At 48.2% G+C, this 19,176-nt stretch overlaps 1 protein-coding gene across 2 annotated transcripts in view; it reads left to right on the top strand.

Annotated features, from left to right (window-relative positions):
• The first annotated feature begins 1,575 nt into the window (after positions 1-1,575).
• The window catches only part of LOC123029771 (integrin alpha-5-like), a 49,494-nt gene continuing 31,893 nt past the window's right edge, over positions 1,576-19,176 (top strand). For both annotated transcript variants that reach the window (XM_044443078.1, XM_044443079.1), the window contains exon 1: positions 1,576-2,132. In XM_044443078.1, coding sequence (XP_044299013.1) covers positions 1,987-2,132 — 146 coding nt within the window. In that variant the 5' untranslated portion in view covers positions 1,576-1,986. The remainder of the gene's footprint in view (positions 2,133-19,176) is intronic.

Raw genomic sequence — 19,176 nt, 5'->3', positions numbered from 1 at the left:
GACAGAACCTGAACCCCGACAGTCCAGCTACCCATACAGAGGATCTTTTTTAACATAGGTAGAGTTTAGTGACAGGAGAGGAGGCTCCACATTAGCTACCAACTTCAGCTCTCCTTTGAGATAAATTTTTGATAATGGATAAACAAGGATTCCAGGTTGAAACTAGCAGCCCACCTTCTTTCCCTTCCCAAATTGCTTCCTTTAGCTGAAACAAGACTTCATTTGAGTGAGGGGTTCAGTCCTGGAATGTGCAAAACAGAGTGCCTGAAAGCATGTGCAGAGTGTGTCTTTCCTTCCTGCTTTCCACCAGATGTTGCCAGCCTGCTTGCTGAGGATTCTGATGTGAACTTCCATCAAGCACAAGAAAGCCTCTGTGGGTTTTCTTTTTAATGGTTTCTGAACCAAAGAAATCCCTAAGGAAGTTCATCTGTTTTTGAATGTGTGTGTGTGTGTGTGCGTGTGTGTGTAATTGTATGCCATCCTAATAATATAGGGTGTGTAGTGTTTAAGAGCACAGGACTGGGACTCAGGTGATCTGAGTTCTAATCCCTCCTCAGCCATATCGCTCACTGGGTGGCTTTGGGCCAGCCAGACTCTCAGCCCAACCTACCTCACAGGGTTCTTGTGGGGAAAAGATGGCAAGCAGGAGGAGGAGAATGATGCAAGCTGCTTTAAGTTCATTGTAAAAAGAAAGCTGGGTGTACATCTAATAAATAGAAAGACAGATTGATTGATTGATTGATTGATTAGGTCCAAATCTTGCCAGCTCTCAGTCTGACACAGTTCATGGAATTCATGTCTACTCTGAAGAAAGCCCCATTGTTTTCAAGGGCTCTTACTCCCTTATATTGGTCTGGATACCCTTAATTCAACAGAGGGTGGAACAGAATGGATGATCCCAGATGTACCTCCGGAAGGGCTCTGATAACTCGGTGCTGAGAATTGCTGCTGCCCGCCAAGGGGTGGCCCCATGGCCTGACTCGGTATAAGGGAGGCATTGCTCAGCGCGGCTGGAGAATTTAACTCAGGGAATGCCTCTTCGGGAAAAGGCAGGGGGAGGAGCCGAAAGGCTGTGATCCTGTGCCCACTTACCGGGGAGCAAGCCCCATGGAAATCAGTGGGGCTTACCGTCTTTGCAGACAATGCCTAAGCCCCATTGGGCACTACCTGGAGAGCTTTGGTTATGGGGCAATATAGAAATGAAACAGGATGCCGCCGTAAACGGATCGGCTTCAGCAGAGTCGTTCGAGTCGCCAGAGCCATCTTTCTACGAGACCGACGCAGCATTCGGCCGGCTTGGATTTCAGGTGTCCCTGGAAGAGACGAAGTAAGCGTCTCTTTCAAACACGGCGCGCCCGATTTTCATTTTATACTTTGAAGCCTTGACTTGGTTGGGTGTACATTTCGTTTCACTTCCCTTGGTGTGCATGTTCAAGGCGGGGCAACCGGTCAAAACGAACCTTTTCGACCCCAAACTTGTACGAAATTGCTCGACTTTCTTGAAGGAAGGAAACCCTCAGCGTGACATCACCATCATCAATTTTGTAAAGGGAGAAAAACAAGTCGATTGCAGCTCTCGCATGCTGGTCTTTCTTTTGAGAGAAGATCGCCAGTGTTATCCCTGCCCTTCCTCTCGTTAATCCCAGTATCTCTCTGTCTCTGGATCGCCAAACTTTCGTACGAATATTCCCCATCCGAGCGCTTCCTGGCTCCCTTCCAGAGTTCCCAGCGCTGGCAGTTTAATGAGATCCATCCTGCCCACCCCCGTCCCGTCGAGGGGGAGGAAGAGAGACTCCTCCTTTTGTGAGTCATTCCCGGGCAAGTTGAGAGGGGAGGCGCGCAGCCCTCACGTTCCGGGCGGCTTGGAGAAAGAAGACGGCTAAGAGCGAGCGAGCAGGGAGCCTCTTTCGCCCGGCAGGGGTTTTCCTCGCGGTCCGTAGCTCCGTCCAGCCGGGGAGTCTTCCCGCCCCACCCTCGAGCCCAGCCATGCTTGCCCGGGCCCTCCTGCTCCTCTCCAGCCTGCTTTGCGCTTGCGGCTTCAACCTGGACGCCGAGGCGCCGACGGTGCTCCGCGGCCCCCCGGGCAGCTTCTTCGGTTTCTCGGTGGAGTTTTACTTACCAGCAGAGCAGAGGTAAGGCGAGGCAAAAGGCGGCGCGCTGGCCAATGTGGCACTTCTTTTACCGGGGAGGGGGGAGTAGGAGCACTTCGACTCTATTCCTCTAACTCCATTAATGGGGGATCCTCTGTGGAGGTGGAGAGGGGACATTGTGGGGGGGGGGGCGCACACAAAGTGGAACGTGTGGGACACTTTGGCAACTCTTGATAACTTCGCCGAGAAAGGCAAATGAACTCGGACTGGACGAGATTGAATTGGCTGCGATTCTTGTAATTTACAACCGCCCCCCCCACTACTCCGCCTGGCTCAATCCTAATCACGCCCCCCTTCCCTTGGCTGGCCTGCTGCCCGCTCCCTCCTTGAAGCCCGCTAAGTGCTTGCAGACCCGCACCGTCCCCTGCCCCTTGTGCGTTTCTGCCCTGCCCCGCTCCCGTTACTCAGGATCTCCACCCTGCACGCCCCGTCCTTGGCGACGCCTGCCGCGCTGCTGCAGCACGGGAGGAAAGGCGACCGCCCAGCCCCGCCGCAGGCGAGACTGGAGGATTTTCCGTGCGCCCCCCCTTCCTCCCCCCTCCCCCGCCTCTGCACTCACTCTCGCCCCCAACAGGCTCGGAACCAAGCATTTCCTGTAATCGGAGCTCAGCCCTGCCGCTCTTGTTCCAGAGATGGGATGGGGTGGATGGGATGGGAAATTGGGGAGAGAGAAAAGAAGACGAAGGGGTCGGGCCGGCCTGAGAAAGCTGCTGGTGTGCTGGAGAATCCGCACCAAACCCTCTGTGGGAGCAGGCTGGGACAGTGGCTGTCCCGCCTGGGGCAGAGCGGAGGAGGCCGGGGGCTGAGGGGCTCTCCTAACCTCCCTTCCAACCCCGCCCCCAGGTGTGCTAGGCAAAGGCAACGCTAGCCCTGCCGCCCCCATCCAGGCACAGGGCGGGGGGGAGGGGCGGGGATGGAGAGGAAGGCATCTGGTAAGAGAGCCTTGAAATGGGGTGGGGCATCCTAGTCTGGGATCCCCCCACCCCTGTCAGTTATAGGGGAGGATCCCTGGGATCCCTGGGACAAGATCTTAGCCTGGGGTTCCCCCTCCCCGGGCTGGGATGTGCTGGACAAAGAGCAGAATGCCCGGAAAGCAAGATGAACACCTTCCTTTGGGATGTGCGCAGTGTGCAGAGGGTTAGGTGTTGAGAGCACATGTCCCCTGCCCTGTGCTGACTGTTGGAAACACACCGTGCTGACGTGAGAGGTAGCCCCAGCTGCTCCCCATCTTGACACAGGAGGGCTGGGGGGAAATCGAGGGCACCGGCTAGCCCTGCTTATGTGCCCCAGTGTTTGGGAGGCTCGTACAACTCGAGCCAGGAGGGCTGGCATCTGGAAGGCAGGAAGGGGAGTTTGGGGGAACAGCGATGGGGTGATGTGGATGTCCATGTGAGACTGGACCTTTCCCACCTCCGAACTTAGATATTTGTATGCTGGGCAAGGGGGCTGGTTTTTCCGTGAGCACCACTGACCATGCGCACTCACCCCAAAATAGAAATCACTAGTGCACTTAGCACCAAATGCCTGTTTGTGGATTAGTTCTCCAAAAGATTACTTAAGTCTGCAGTTACTTGGGAGCGACTCACACCTACTTCACTGGGATTTGCTTCCAAGTAAGCAAATGGGCAGTGCATTTCTGAGGACACAACGCTGAGATGCTGGCACATCAGATGAGCTGACATGCTCCTGAATCATCAGTTGTACCCTCGTGCTGTGCTTGCGGCCACTGTTGTTGAGATGGTGTGCTGAAGCAGTGTTGGGAAGCTGGACGGGTGAGGAACACCCCACCCTTTCATGTCTCTTGAAACATCCCGTGATTGTCTGAGCAAAAGGACAGGGTTTGAGCTGCATTTTTAAATTTTTTTAAGTGGTAAGTGATCTTCAGTACATGCCATTCTAGTATGGCAATCATGCTTAAAAGAGGCAAATGAGATTGGCAATGAAGGCATTAGATTTAGAAGACGTAAATCTCAAATCCCTACCCAGTTAAGATTAGAGGGCAGAGTGGAGTGAGTAGTACTTGGGCAGGAGGGAGAAGTTACTTGCTGGGTTCAAACAATACAGTAACTTGCACTGGAGGGTTCTGCGTAGGTTTTGTTGTTGAACCTCGGGTTATTGTGCTGCCTGAATCCAGCTGCACTAACAAGCCATGGCCAGGATAACAAGCCATGGCCAAGAGAACACGTGGCTTGCTGTTGCATTATGAACTATGGATTGCTTACCATGGTTTGTTAGCTGGGTTCAGGCAAAACCTCACTATCTTGGTTTAACAACAACCCATGCTCAGCCCATATGTAACTCTTGACTGTGGATTATTGTATTGTCTGAACCCAGCCTCTCTCAGTTCAACCAGCTCACTGGGAGGTTGTGAGGACAAAGCTCCATAGAAGAAAGGTGGGTGGGCTGTATGGGACACTCTGCACCATTAGCACTGGAGTTGTTGAGGGGATCATCTCTCCTGCAGCCTGCCCTGCCTGACCTGGTGCCCTCTGGTTGTGTTAGACTACAACTCCCAGCATCCCTAAGAAACAGGCCCATATGATGGGAGTTGTGCACCTTTTTGGTTTTGAAAAGCACCAGTGACTGAGAAGGACGAGAGATGTAGCCTGACAGTTTGGTGAAGGCTGTGGCAAAGTGCAGCATCATTTCTTCTGGACTTCCACTTCCTTGGCCAACCACAGTGGCTCTTTTGCTGGGTGATGCTGATTCCAGCATAAGGATTGATAATTATGATTTTTACTAGATGCTCATCCTACTCTTCCTCCAGGAAACTCAGGGCTCCGTGCCTTTTGTTCCCTCTCTTATCCTTACAGCCTACTGCCACCCATCCTTTCCCTGCAGGACCTGCATTCTCCAGAACAGGGATGATCAGTTTACCCTACCCCACCCCACCCCTGCCTCCCTCCCTCCCTCCCAGCTGCACACACAGTTGAAAGATAGAAGAATTTCCTTTCAAAATGACCAGATTTCCAAAAGAACTTGAGAGTTAATGTTGTGCACCAGTTAGGGTTTCAGACTGGGACTCTGGAGATGTGGGATCTAGTCCCCTCTTGGTGATGTTAGGCCCATCACTGACTCTCAGCCTAACCTACTTCACAGGGTTGTTAGGAGGATGAAATGGACTAGGGGAGGACCATGTAAGCTACCTTGGGCTCTGTACAAGAGGATTAAAGGCAAAATCAATAACTGAGTGGATGGTCCCACTTGTGCAGGCCCCAGTGGTGTTTATGCAGCAGAAGTTCTCATTGGATTGTATCCTTTGTGGGCTTAGAAACAGGTAGGCAACTTGTGGCCCCCCAGGTGCAGTTCCCAGCAGCCCTGGCTAGCTGAACTGCTGGTGAGAGGGATGATGGAAGGTGGAGCCCTGCAACATGCGGAGGCCTGAAGGTTGTCCACCCACTTCTGCCCTGAAAGAAGCAAAAGCGGCCTCTGGCTGCAATTCCTTCCCATCATTACCTGCTCAGAAAGAATTTGGGCCTCCTGGCAGGCTGCCCTTGCCTGATATTAACCCCTTTAAGCCAGCAAACTGCCATACCCCCCTTTTTTCCTACTCTATAAGTATTCCATTTTATATTCAACCTTTTTGGTTTTGAAAAGAACACAAGGTGGCTTTCAGAACATTTGTCCTCTCCATTTCCCCTGCAAACAACCCTGGGGGGTAGATAAGCTGATAGTCAGTGCTTCACAGCTGACCTGGGACTTCCTCAGTCCCAGTCCAGCACCTTAACCACTGTGTCACACAGACTATCTTAGCCTTTCCCCCCATGAGCCCAAAAGTCCCGACACTCTTCAAGCCTCAGAAGGGAAGGGTGGGGATTGTGGCAACCCAGCTCTTGCAGCTGTGGTTTTCTTGAAAGCCTGGCTGAAGGCAGGATGGTGTGGTACGTGATGCTTTCCCCTTCGCCACCTGACACTGGGGCCCGGTGCAGTCATCTCAGGAAATGAGATTGTCTACCGAGCGTTAGTAGGATGTTGCAAGGTCTTAACGGGAGGATCTTCCAGCAGTGCTCAACACACAGTGGCCGGCTTAATGAAATACTGCATGGGTGGCTTTTTCATGGAAGTAGTAAGATGCTCACTGACCTCTTGAGTAGGGTGGTCACTGACCTCAAGCCAGACATCCTGGAATGTGAAGTCAAATGGGCCTTAGGAAGTCTGAGCAACAACAAAGCTAGTGGAGGTGACAGTATTCCAGTTGAGTTATTCAAAATCCTAAAAGACGATGCAGTAAAAGTGCTACACTCAATATTCCAACAAATTTGGAAAACTCAACAGTGGCCACAGGATTGGAAAAGGTCAGTTTACATTCCGATCCCAAAGAAGGGCAATGCCAAAGAATGTTCAAACTACCGCACCATCGCACTCATTTCACATGCTAGCAAAGTGATGCTCCAAATCCTGCAAGCTAGGCTCCAGCAGTATGTGGACCGAGAACTACCAGAAGTACAGGCAGGATTTTGAAGAGGGAGAGGAACTAGAGATCAAATTGCCAACATACGCTGGATCATGGAAAAAGCTAGGGAGCTCCAGAAAAACATCTGCTTCTGCTTTACTGATTATGCTAGAGCCTTTGATTGTGTGGATCACAACAAATTGTGGAAAGTTCTCAAAGAGATGGGAGTACCTGACCATCTTATTTGTCTCTTGAGAAACCTATATGCGGGTCAAGAGGCAACAGTGAGAACTGGACACGGAACCACTGATTGGTTCAAAATTGAGAAAGGAGTTCGGCACGGCTGTATACTGTCACCCTGCCTATTTAACTTATATGCAGAGCACATCATGAGAAAGGCGGGGCTATATGAATCACCAGTTGGAATTAAGATTGCTGGGAGAAATATCAACAACCTCAGATATGCAGATGATACCACTATCATGGCAGAAAGTGAAGAGGAGCTAAAGAGCCTCTGGATGCGGGTGAAGGAGGAGAGCGCAAAAGTTGGCTTGAAACTCAACATTAAGAAAACTAAGATCATGGCATCCGATCCTCTCACTTCCTGGCAAATAGATGGGGAAGAAATGGAGGTAGTGACAGATTTTATTTTCCTGGGCTCCAAGATCACTGCAGATGGGGACTGCAGCCAAGAAATTAAAAGATGCTTGCTCCTGGGGAGGAAAGCTATGGCAAATCTAGACAGCATACTAAAAAGCAGAGATATCACCCTGCCAACAAAAGTGTGTATAGTCAAGGCTATGGCTTTCCCAGTTGCAATGTATGGCTGTGAAAGCTGGACCATAAGGAAGGCTGAGCGCCGAAGGACTGAGGCCTTTGAATTGTGGTGCTGGCGGAGACTCCTGCAAGTCCCTCGGACAGCAAGGTGATCAAACCGATCAGTCCTAGGGGAGATCAACCCTGACTGCTCTTTAGAAGGCCAGATCCTAAAGATGAAACTCAAATACTTTGGCCACCTAATGAGAAGGAAGGACTCCCTGGAGAAGAGCCTAATGCTGGGAACAGTAGATGGCAAAAGAAGAAGGGGACGGCAGAGAATGAGGTGGCTAGATGGAGAGAGCTTGAAGCAATTGGTGTGAGCTTGAATGGACTCCGGGGGATGGTGGAGGACAGGAAGGCCTGACGGAATGTTGTCCATGTGGTTGCGATGGGTCGGACACGACTTCGCGACTAACAACAACAAGTAGGATGCAGACCTGACAAGGAATATCGTAGGTGATTTTGCACCTGCAAGCATATTGCAGCATGAACACTGGAAAGGCCCGGAGAGGTGTGATAGCACTCTCTTATCACATTGGCAATAAAGTTTGGTCTTTTTGTCTTTGGTTGCCACCTGTTTGCAGGTTGCTGGTGGTTTGCTACACAGAAGGGCTTTCTGACTAGGGGTCTTGTCACATTTGATGTAGTTTCCGATCACAGGTAGATCTGATGGCCATCGCAAGACTGCATGTTTTGTACCATAATGAAGAGGGCAGTAGCTTGACTTCTCGCACCCTGCTTTATGCCTACTTCTGCTTGTTAGTGTATTTGCCTTTTGGGGAGAACACAGTGGCTCCTCTGGGAAGCAATAGAGCAGGATCAAGGAACAGTGAGCCTTCCAGATGTCATTGGACTCCAGATCCCATCAGCCCCAGGCAGAGTGGCCAGATGCAAGGGATGATGGGGGTAGTAGTTCATTCATGTCTGAAGGGCTGCAGGTTCCCCACCCCAAAAGAGAGGCTGAGGTAGGGGTACGAAACGGGATAGGTGTTAATAACATCTCTCTGAGCTGTGGAGGGAGATGATTTGACTGTGACTTAGGACTGGGTACTGTGAGTGTAAATGAAGGCATCGGAGAGTCACATATGCTTCTGTGAGTACCTTAGAACACAGGTGTGGCCCTTCAGCTGTTTTTGGCCTATAAGTCCCATCAGCCTTCACCAGCACAGCTAAGGTTCATGAGTTGTAATACTGGTTAAAGAAGTTGGCTTTCTCTGACTGCTTTAAGAGACTGTTAACCTTCCCAGGTGCTGCAGAAAGTTTGGAAAGACTACCACAATGCCCTGAGTAGAAACTACTTCATTTCACAAAATAAAAGGAAAGAAGGAAGGAGTCCAGGTGGGGGAAACACTGTGCAGTTCTTCCTTAAGACCTTTATCATGCTGATACTGGTACCCTATATTGGAGATCTTTGGAAAGTGATGTTTATCTGGGATCCTGTGTCCATCCTTCTCCAACCTGATGCCCTCCAGAAGCCTTCAGCTGTGATTCCCAGCATTCCTGATGATTGGTGAGGCTGGCTGTGGCTGATGAGAACTGTAGTTCAAAGGACCATGAGAACACCAGGTTTGGGAAGGCTGGTCTTGGAAATACTCTTGTTTAGGGGTCAGAGCATTTCTTGTTTTGGAGTTACATGCTGGTGCTGGGTGGATCGGAGGCCAGCAGTGGTCTGCCCCTTGGTCTTTTCTCCCCACTTTTCCCCTTCTTACCGTCCATCTTGGTCCGCACCCAGTGGACTGCCAGAGGAAGAACAGGTATCTCTTGCCAGACATCTGAACTGCTGGGTTTTGAGGTTCGGCCAAGGGCTACATGCAGTCTGGTGGCCTCAAATTGCCAACCCTGCATTGGGTCATCTAGGCTGGGCCTGAAAGGGGTGTATATTCAACCCTGAAGTCTTGCCTGTTTGACACGGAATCATCTGGATATATAACGTCCTTTGTTCAAGATGACACTAAAGATATGGCTATGCTTCCATCTATGTCAAGAGCAACAAGTTAACAGACTTCTCAAGCATACTTCTTCCAGAGTATGTGTGGGGCTTTAGTGTGTGAGGCTTTCCCAGTCTGGTGCCCCTAAGATGCTTTGTACTACAAGTCCCAGCACTCCCAACTTGCTAGGGCTGATGGGAGCTGAAATCAAGAAGATCTGGAAAGGACAAGTTTGGGGAAGGCCATTGTGGAAAAACACTTCTCTCTTCAGATTTAAGTCCTTTCTTGATGGCTTGGATATCAGTGGGTGGACTGCTGCTCCTGAGCAGGTTAGCTAAGGCCAAGCAAAACACCTGTCATATTTTAGAATGTTATTTGGTTGCTTTTCCCATAAAGACCATGCCCCATTCAAAGTATTTTCTTCACTTAATTCTTTCCCACCATTTCCCTCTTGCAAAACACCAAGGCATTTACACAGTCCTCTGCTCACACAAACCCCACGAGGGAGGTTAGACTGAAAGGCAGTGACCGGCAAAGCATTGATCTGCAAGTTCTGCCTGCTTTCTGCATGGTGCTGGCTTGAGTGTTATGAGATGCACATGGAAATGGAAGTTGGATTGCAACATGGGTGTGGGGGTTTTTTGGGTGGGGGTAAAATTAGGAACTGTTACAGGTGAAAAATGTTTCACATTAGAAAGCCCACATTTTATGGTATGTTTGTTTTTTCTTTCAAGATGTCAAAATAAGTTGAAGCAGCTTCATCTAGGAACACAGGCAGCTGATGTACAGTGAGTCAGTCCACAGGTCCATGTATAGTCGCTGGGGACACCTGCAGGCAAAGCAGGTGCTCTGCCTTCTCGGCGTGCCACAGCCCCATCTTTTGTGTCCTCTGCTGCTGCCTTTCTTGTACACCTAGGAACACAGGAAGTTGCCTTAAGCAGCATCAGACCACTGCCCCATCCATTCCAGCATCATCAGGGTAGTGATGACTCTCCAGCATTTCTGATCAGGGATTTGCTAACCCTACTTAAAAATGCAAAGAGCCAGACCGGAGATTTTCTGAATGTAGCCCTGGTGCTGTGGGTAGTGGTCCCAGGCAGGTGTTTGTAGCTTTAGCCACAGGAGTCATAGGATAGGACATGCGGGAGTGAAGTAATTGAAACCAAGGGCAATGTGCAGAAGGTCCTTCTAAATGTTAGAGGCAAACTGTTAAGAGGGTTTCATCACTTGCGAATGGTAATGTATGAAGTTGCTTTATACCATGTCAAACCACTGCACAAGTCAGTGTTACCTACTCTGATGGGCCACAGCTGCCCCAGTTCCAACCAGAGGTCTTTTCCCATCGTATACTACCAGGGATTCTTTATATGGGAGTTGCTGAGGATTGAACCCCGGGACTTTTTCATGGGAGGCTTGTGTTTTTCTGCTGCGCTGTGGTCCTTCCCTCAAAGGTGTCATCCTTTTGAATGTGCAGAGCTGCAGCTCTTTGAAATCCAAGCCTTTTATGGCTTGCTGAGACTGATGCTTCAGGGTGGAAAGTGACAACGTTTGCTTTTTTTATTACTATTACTGCAGGAAGTGTTGGTTGGAGCAAGGGCCGAATAGTCTATGGAGCATTTGCTTCCTGGCTTGGGACTCAACTTGTTGCTGTTTATCCGGGACAGTCCCTGTTTTATGGTTCCTGTCCCTGGTCATTGCTGTCCTTCTCTTGCCTTTTGGGAAAGATATTATGTACAATTTTTAGATAGTCCTCCTCAGATAGGGCTGGTGCCATCCAGATGTCTCAGATGATAACTCCCTTTAACCATGCTGACCAGGGGATGATAGGAGTTGTACTCTAGTATTTCTAGAAATAACTCACTTGAAGAAAGCTGCTGTAAGATCAATATTTATCATGCTCCTATTACAATTGGTTTTCCCCTCTGTCCCAGATTTTGGCCTCTTTGTCTGGGCCTCTAGGAGTAAGATCTTTTGAGGGAGGGGAAATAATGCACATCTTGAAGCCAATCTGTATGCATTTATGTATGTGTGCATGGATTCACAATATCAGTTTATAGCTTCCTTTCCTGTCCTCCTCTAACTGCCCGTTCAGAGTATAAATGTGGCTGAATATGGCAGCTATCCCACATTCTATTCAACTTCCCTTTAGTTTAGTTTTCTTTAAACGGGGTATTGTTAGGGCAATTTTATGTAGAAGCTGAGCAGGCCAGGTCTGCTGATTGCTATAGGAACATGACCGAGGTAGATATCTAGCATCATCCGATTAACCCCAAGGCTGTAGGTTCAAGGCCCATAAAGAAAGGGTAGATGGGAGAGTATGGAAACCAGAGGTCCTCCCCAAGGGGGGCCAGAGTAAGGGGTATTCTTTCCTGCCCACTTGGGGCCTGAGCAGGTGGGAAGCATTTTTCTTCAACACAAAGCTGTGGGTTCAAAGCCTGTAGGATAGGGTCAGGAGGGGGCATAGATTAGTTGCAGAACACATGCTTTGCATATGGATGGTCCCAACTTCAACATCTTCATCAAGGCTTGAGAAGAGCTCTTATGTGAAATCCTAGGAAGCTGCTGCCAATCTGTGTAGATCATGCCAAGCTTGATGACCTGACTCTGCATAAGACAGCTTCTTATCCTGATCAGAGCATCACCTTCAGCAAGGCATGAACTGTTGCCTGGTATAGAAGACAAGGATGCTGCAGTATACAGGTGTGGCCCGATTTTCACTCTCAAGGTGTTACAGGGGACACTGCTGATGTTCATTTTTTTGTCCATCCTCTTTACTTGCTCCACATTTCCCTTTGTTTTACCTGCATGGTGGTTGTTGTTGTTAGTCACAAAGTCGTGTCCAACCCATTGTGACCCCATGGACAACATTCCTCCAGGACTTCCTGTCCTCCACCATCCCCCGGAGTCCACTCAAGCTCACACCAACTGCTTCAGTGACTCCATCCAGCCACCTCATTCTCGGCCATCCCCTTCTCCTTTTGCCATCTGTTGTTCCCAACATTAGGCTCTTCTCCAGGGAGTCCTTCCTTCTCATTAGGTGGCCAAAGTATTTGAGTTTCATCTTCAGGATCTGGCCTTCTAAAGAGCAGTCAGGGTTGATCTCCTCTAGCACTGACCAGTTTGACCACCTTGCGGTCCAAGGGACTCGCAGAAGTCTCCTCCAGCACCCCAGTTCAAAGGCCTCAATTCTTCGGCGCTCAGCCTTTCTTATGGTCCAGCTTTCACAGCCATACATTGCAACTGAGAAAACCATAGCCTTGACTATATGCACTTCTGTTGGCAGGGTGATGTCTCTGCTTTTTAGTATGCTGTCTAGATTTGCCATAGCTTTCCTCCCAAGGAGCAAGCGTCTTTTGATCTCTTGGCTGCAGTCCCCCTCTGCGGTGATCTTGGAGCCCAGGAAAATAAAATCTGTCACTACCTCCATTTCTTCCCCATCTATTTGCCAGGAAGTGAGAGGACCGGATGCCATGATCTTAGTTTTCTTAATGCTGAGTTTCAAGCCAACGTTTGCGCTCTCCTCCTTCACCCGCATCCAGAGGCTCTTTAGTTGCTCTTCACTTTCTGCCATGAGAGTGGTATCATCTGCATATCTGAGGTTGTTGATATTTCTCCCAGCAATCTTAATTCCAACTGGTGCTTCATCTAGCCCCGCCTTTCTCATGATGCACTCTGCATATAAGTTAAATAGGCAGGGCGACAGTATACAGCCTTGCTGAACTCCTTTCTCAATTTTGAACCAATCAGTGGTTCCATGTCCAGTTCTCACTGTTGCTTCTTGACCCACGGTAAAAAGCTATTAATCATTGATTCTGCAGTAAGTCAATACTGCTACTGCTTTATGCCTGTTTAATGCCAGCACTTTTTTGCTAGCCGTTATGGGGGCAACATGGTGCCTGTCCAGGAAAAGTGACTTTCTCCAATAGATGGCCAGGGCAGAGAAGCAGCATTTAGAGCAGAATCCCTTGTATCATTACTCAGAAATAAAATTTGACTGGTGGGCCAGGCCCCAGGAAAGTGTGTTCATGCTTACCTAGGAGAAAGTGCTACTGAAAGTAGGGGCTTACATCTGAGTAGGTATGCCTAGGATTGCAGGGTGAGTTTCTTGAAAGAGAACTGAGGATCTTCTAAAGACAGGGGGACCTTGCATTTATTTTAAAAAATAAAGGAATTTTTAAAAGGCTGATTCCTCTTTCTCCTTCCTCTGAGTAAGCATCCCTGGAACAAATGAGCACTGTGGGTGGGGTGAGTAGTGGGGAAGGTAGCACTAGGGATGTTTCAGGAACTGCAACTGTTCTCAAATATAGTTATCTTAGATTTTCTGGTAGAACTTTGGATCAGTTCTTTACAGACTCTTTAGAGAAGTTATGATCCTTCAGTTTCACTTCTGTGTCTAAAAGTCATTTCTGGGGAAAAAAATTAGTTTTGTTTTGTTTCAAGAGCAGGAAAAATGCAGCAATTATTATTATTTTTAAATAAGTTTTATTTGAAATTATAATCCTAGAGAACAAAGAACTACTAAAAACAACTTCAATCAACAAAAACATCGGGCCTGCTGGGTCAGCCCCCACACCCTTCCTTTTCCCTTTATGATAGCTTAAAAACGTATTTAAATCTATGCAAAGTCCCATTTCTCTAGCCAATAATAAAAAGAGTCCCAAGTTTGATAGAAGTCAGTATCTTCCTTCTCCTTCAATGATAAAGTCAATCTATCCATTTCTGCACAGTCCAGGATCTTTTTTAGAATCAGTTCATCTGTGGGTAGTTCTTCACTTTTCCAGAGTTGAACAAATGCAATCCTCGCCACAGTGATTACATGTAAAATCAAATACATTTCTTGTTTACTGATGTCCACCAGTATAATGCCTAATAAAAAAAACTTCAGGTTTAAAAGCTAAGGGTTTTTGTAACATTTCCTCAAGCCATTTATGTATTTTAATCCAATACTTTTCACATTATCGCAAGTCCACCACATATGATAAAAAGTACCCAATTTATGTTTACATTTCCAACATCCATTTGACATATTTGGAAACATCTTAGCTAATCTATTTGGTGGTAGATACCATCTATAAAACATTTTATACAAGTTTTCTTTATATGAAGTTGCTAATGTTACCTTAATATTTCTCTTCCATAGCTTTTGCCACTTTTCTAATTCAATATTATATCCAAAATTTTGTTCCCACATTATCATAGTTTCCTTAACCTGTTCATCTTCCATTCTCCTATCAAGTAAAAAAATCATATAATCTTTTAATCATTTTCTCATCTGATTTAAGCATCACTTGATCAAACTCTGTTAAATCCTTATAAAAACCCCATGTTTTATAGTCTTTAGCATATCTCGATTGTATCTGCACCTTGTGCCACCAAGAGATATTAGATCCCTGTTCTTGTATTTCTTGATTCCATTTCAATCCTCCATCCTTATCCAAAATGTCATCATATCTTATAATCCCTTCAAAAGTCAATGCATTTGGATACAAAAGCTTCCATAGGTGAAATCCATCTTGGTAATTTATTATACAATTTTATCTTTAACTTTTCCCACACTGATATTAATGATGGAAAATGCACTAATTATTTGCGCAATCAAAAGAAAATGCCTTTTTCACTTGTTTGTTCTGCTACACCATAGTGCCACCCAGAGATTAGGTGGCAGAAAAGCAAGAAAGGAAAGTTTTCTTTCATACTGCTTAGATCTCAGTTTGGTGAGGAGACTGCAGAAGATTAATGACCTCATGTAGAAAAAACTTGTAGCTAAATGGAACCACTGTTTTTAGTGGTGGGATGCCCCTGATGCTAGGGGCAGGCAAGAATGGAAGGCCAACCATTGTGCTCAGGCCATGCTTTGGCTGGCCAGTGAGCCAAACAGAGTGGTGGCCTGGATGGGCCTTTGACCCGATCCAGTGCAGCTCTTCTTAAGACCCTGTATGGAGGGGCCATGGCCCAGTGGCAGAGGATCTGCTTTGCACACAGAACTTCCCAGATTCAGGCAGTGGCATCTCCAGGCAGGGCTGCCAGCAGGACTGGGTTAGATGGGGCTGTGGCCTGGCTCAGCTGAAGGTAGCTTCCTATGTTGTGTATGGAAACACTCCTGGATTACTCTGCTTTTCCTGCTGGACTGGTTCCCCTTTCTCTTTCTCTGAGTAAGCATTCCAGGAACAAATGAAAGAGTGAGTGAGTGTGTTAGAGAGGTGGGGGAAGCAGGGCTAGGGCTGGTTCAGGAATGGTAACTCTTCCCAAGTGTAGCCACCTTTGATTCCCGAGAGAAATTACTGCTGGCTTCACTCAGAATTGCCTTTTGAACTGTCGGGTGCAGAAGTGCATCTCCATCCCGCATCCCACATAATTGCTGGCTCTGGAATGGGCTACTAGCAGGGATTGTGCTTCCTTGGGGGGTGGGGGGCAGGTTGTTCCTTGCATGGCTGTGGTACAAAATTATATGCCACACAAGCTCCCCAACACTCAGGAGACTGTTGCTAATTAGCCCATGAGACGGAGGAAAAGATGAAGGAGGGTGAGGGAAGAAAGAAAAAGAGGCTCATTCATTGCTGAATGAGCCTCATAAAGCCAGCGTCATGGGCAGGACTTTTACATCACTTCAAACAAGGGTGCACAACACAAATTACGTTTGAATGTGTGGCTTGGTATCTTGGCTTGTTCCAGGGCTGATCGTCACATTTTCTCGGTTTGGATGAAATGAGGAAACTGATTAATTAGAAGCTTTTTGATGCAATTGCTTGCACTGTGAAGGAAGGAGAAGGCTGCAAGCATGAGCAAAACACTTGCTTGAGTTTTCCATGGCATGATTTGGACTTAGGAAGTCAATATATGATTGTCCAAACCAGCCATGGAGTTGCTTCTCACATCTGGACGTGGATGATTAAGCCATATACATTCATTCACAGGTTTGGCCTCTGTGTGTGCGAACATGTAAGGGGCACCAGCATGGCTGTGGTGATGGTTATGAGTAGAAACTATTCTGCACATGCTGCCCAAAGCTGATCCTTGGCCCTGGAAAGAGATTCTGGAGCTAAGCCTTGGCCAAAGGTGAGGGTTAGATTGAGTCCTGAAGTTTCGTGATGATTTGTATAGCATCCAGAAGGACAAGAAGTGTGCACAACGTGGAGGTGATGGGTTCCTGTTCTGGGGACTTGTTCTCTTATCTGAGAAGAGCCAAGCAAGAGCAAAGGTCACCTGAGCACCTCCATGCATTGAAAGAGTGGGTGAGGGCCTGTGCGGCCATGGCTAGCACACACAGCAGCCCCCAGTTCTCCAGCCTTTGTGTTTTTCCCTCAAGGATGGTCTGGCCCAGTCAGAGCTTCCCCCTTGCTTGGAGAAGCTATGTGTGCATACGCCAGTATTCACATCCAGCTGCTTCTGGATGCATGAGGTGTGGCAGAGGATGGCCACAGGGCACATGAACTGCAGGGATGGGCCACCCCATGCAACCTCACAACCGCTTTGTATATTCTTTCAGCAAATGCATGTGCAGGGTGAGGTGTGTGTGCAAGCCTTCCTAGGGTGAATTTTTGAGGCACTCCAGGAGGACCAGAGATGCAAGCCAGGGTGGCTCCTGAAACTGAGGTCTCTTTTGAGGGGTGATTGAAAGGAAAAGGGCCATTGTTGGGAAGGGTGGCATGTAGGCCCACTGCAGAAAGTTTGGCAAATGTGGCAGAGCAGCTCCTTCTCTTTGATTCTGGTGGGGGAGGGGGAGCCTCTGCAGTGGGGAGCATGCTGATAGTGTTTGGGGACTGTGTCTGCTCCTGCTTTAGTCTAGAGCCAGCTTTCCTCCTTGCTCATCAGCCAGGGATGTGTCCCCTCCCTCCCTCCTAGCTCAGCTGGCTGACCCCAGACAGCACCAGGCCAGAGGTGGCTTTGTGCTTGCTCTGTGGGTTTTCCAAAGGCATTGGGCCTGAAGAGCACAAGATTCCTAGCCGCAGGGGCAAGGCCAGGAGGTGGAGTGAGCGTGAAGCTATCAAGTCTTGTGTGTACCACTCTCACAGTCTCTTTGATGTGTGTTAGTTATGGAAAGTGGTGGGGGGGGGGGGGTTTGCTGTTTTTCAATCTAGGGGGAACAAACAGCCATTGCTGGTGTTTTGAGTATTTCCCTTTCTGTTCAAGCTATTGGCTTGGAGTGCTAAAAAGGAAAGGAAAATAAAACCTCATAGTTCAGAAGAAGTGATGCCATCAGAGAAAGGGACAGATTAAGTTGTACCCATTCATTGCTGCTGATATGGCATCAAATTTATTGAGAGTGCTGCAGCTCTTATATCACTGCTTTCAATGAGATCATCCTTGCCAACCTGATGGGTTCTAAATCTTCATCTAGCAGGCACCAGTTTGTGGAAGGCTGTACTAGATTGACCAAACACCTGCACATACATGTGTGCAAGATGGGCCAAGTACCCCCACCCCCCTGTGTGAATACACGCACATGTAACCCCCTCTGGCTTAGGGAGTTGGAAAGACCTAGAAGAGCTTGTCCCTCTCTGTGTCCCAAGAGCTATGCTACATGTTGTTATGTACTGTCAAGTTGTCTCCAGGTTATGGTGATCCTATGAATGAAAGCCCTCCAAAATGTCCCAGTCATGACCTTTCTGCTCAACTCTTCTTAATTCAGGGTCGTGGCTTCCTTCATGGAGTTAGTCCGTCTCATATTTAACCTCCCTTTCTCTGCCTTGAACTTTCCCTAGCATGATTGTCTTCTTTGGTGAGTCTTGTCTTCAAAGGCAGCAGCCCCCTAGAAGAGGATGGTTTCAATTCATCGACCTCTGGGTTATGTGCCCAGCATGTTCCTACTGCACCCCTCTGCTAGACAAGCTACATAGGATGCCAGAAAAGGACTTCTCCCTGTCCTCTGTCCAGGCCCTGACCTCTACTAGCATTCTGGTCATTTTTGAGTCAAATGTCTAAAAGCTTTGGCTTCAACTGTAGGCAGCATGTTCTCCTACTGACTCAAATAGGTTCCTTTGGAGGTTGCCAGGCCCCAAGTGTTACCCTTTCACCACTCAGAGCACCGAGCATCCTAGCAGGAGCTCAGTAGCCCTTTGTCTTTCCTGCCTCCTCCTGACCAGAGGGTCTTTGTGGCAAGCCCAGCTTGCGTCGCTTCCCAAATCACTGCAGTGGCTGGGTTAGCTGCAAAGTACTTGGCTTCTGAGTGTGGAATGATGCACTAACCCAACATGAGCTGTTATTGAAAGCTGCATCCCTGGGTCAATTTATATGTGCCATTGGTGCTTTGCCTCAAGGGTATGCAACCTGGCTTCCTCCAGATATATTGAACAACATCTACCACCATTCCTTACCTTTGGCCATGCTGACTGAGAATGTTGGGAGCTGTAGTCCAAAAGCATCTGGACAGTCTCAGGGTAGATTCCCCTGCTTCACTGAGTTTCACAAACAATGCAACAAATCCTTCTGCATTAGGAGTCCTGCCCAAGATCATACAAGTTGGCTTCTGCTCTTGCAGCCGGGTCTTCCCCCCACCCCCCAGTGTGTCTTCCAAAACCTGTTTTATAGGTTCCCCTTATCCTCTAGAGCAGAACTGGTGCACATGTGCAGGAGGAACTCTGTTCTGCCAGCAGTTCCCATTCAGAAGGTGGACAGACAACACTGGATGCAACCCAAGTGACTTGCATTCTAAGGACATAGACATTCTGCAGTTTTACATTGGTTTAGCAGTCATTCATTTCTCCTGGTTCTCTGAGTGGCAGGTAGGATTTTCTAACCAAGAAGTATCAGTGCTATAAGAACATAGGAAAAGCCCTGCTGGATCATACCAAAGGCCATTTTGTCCAACAAACTACCCACACAGTGGCCAACCAGCTGCTTGTGCATTTCCCTGACACTGCCAACTGCAACCGGTTATTGCCTGAGA

This window comes from Varanus komodoensis, unplaced genomic scaffold (assembly GCF_004798865.1).
Source record: "Varanus komodoensis strain SLA01 unplaced genomic scaffold, ASM479886v1 scaffold41, whole genome shotgun sequence".
Taxonomy (NCBI): Eukaryota; Metazoa; Chordata; class Lepidosauria; order Squamata; family Varanidae; genus Varanus; species Varanus komodoensis.
Note: the sequence above shows the minus strand (reverse complement) of the source record. Positions and strands in the feature narration are given on the sequence as shown.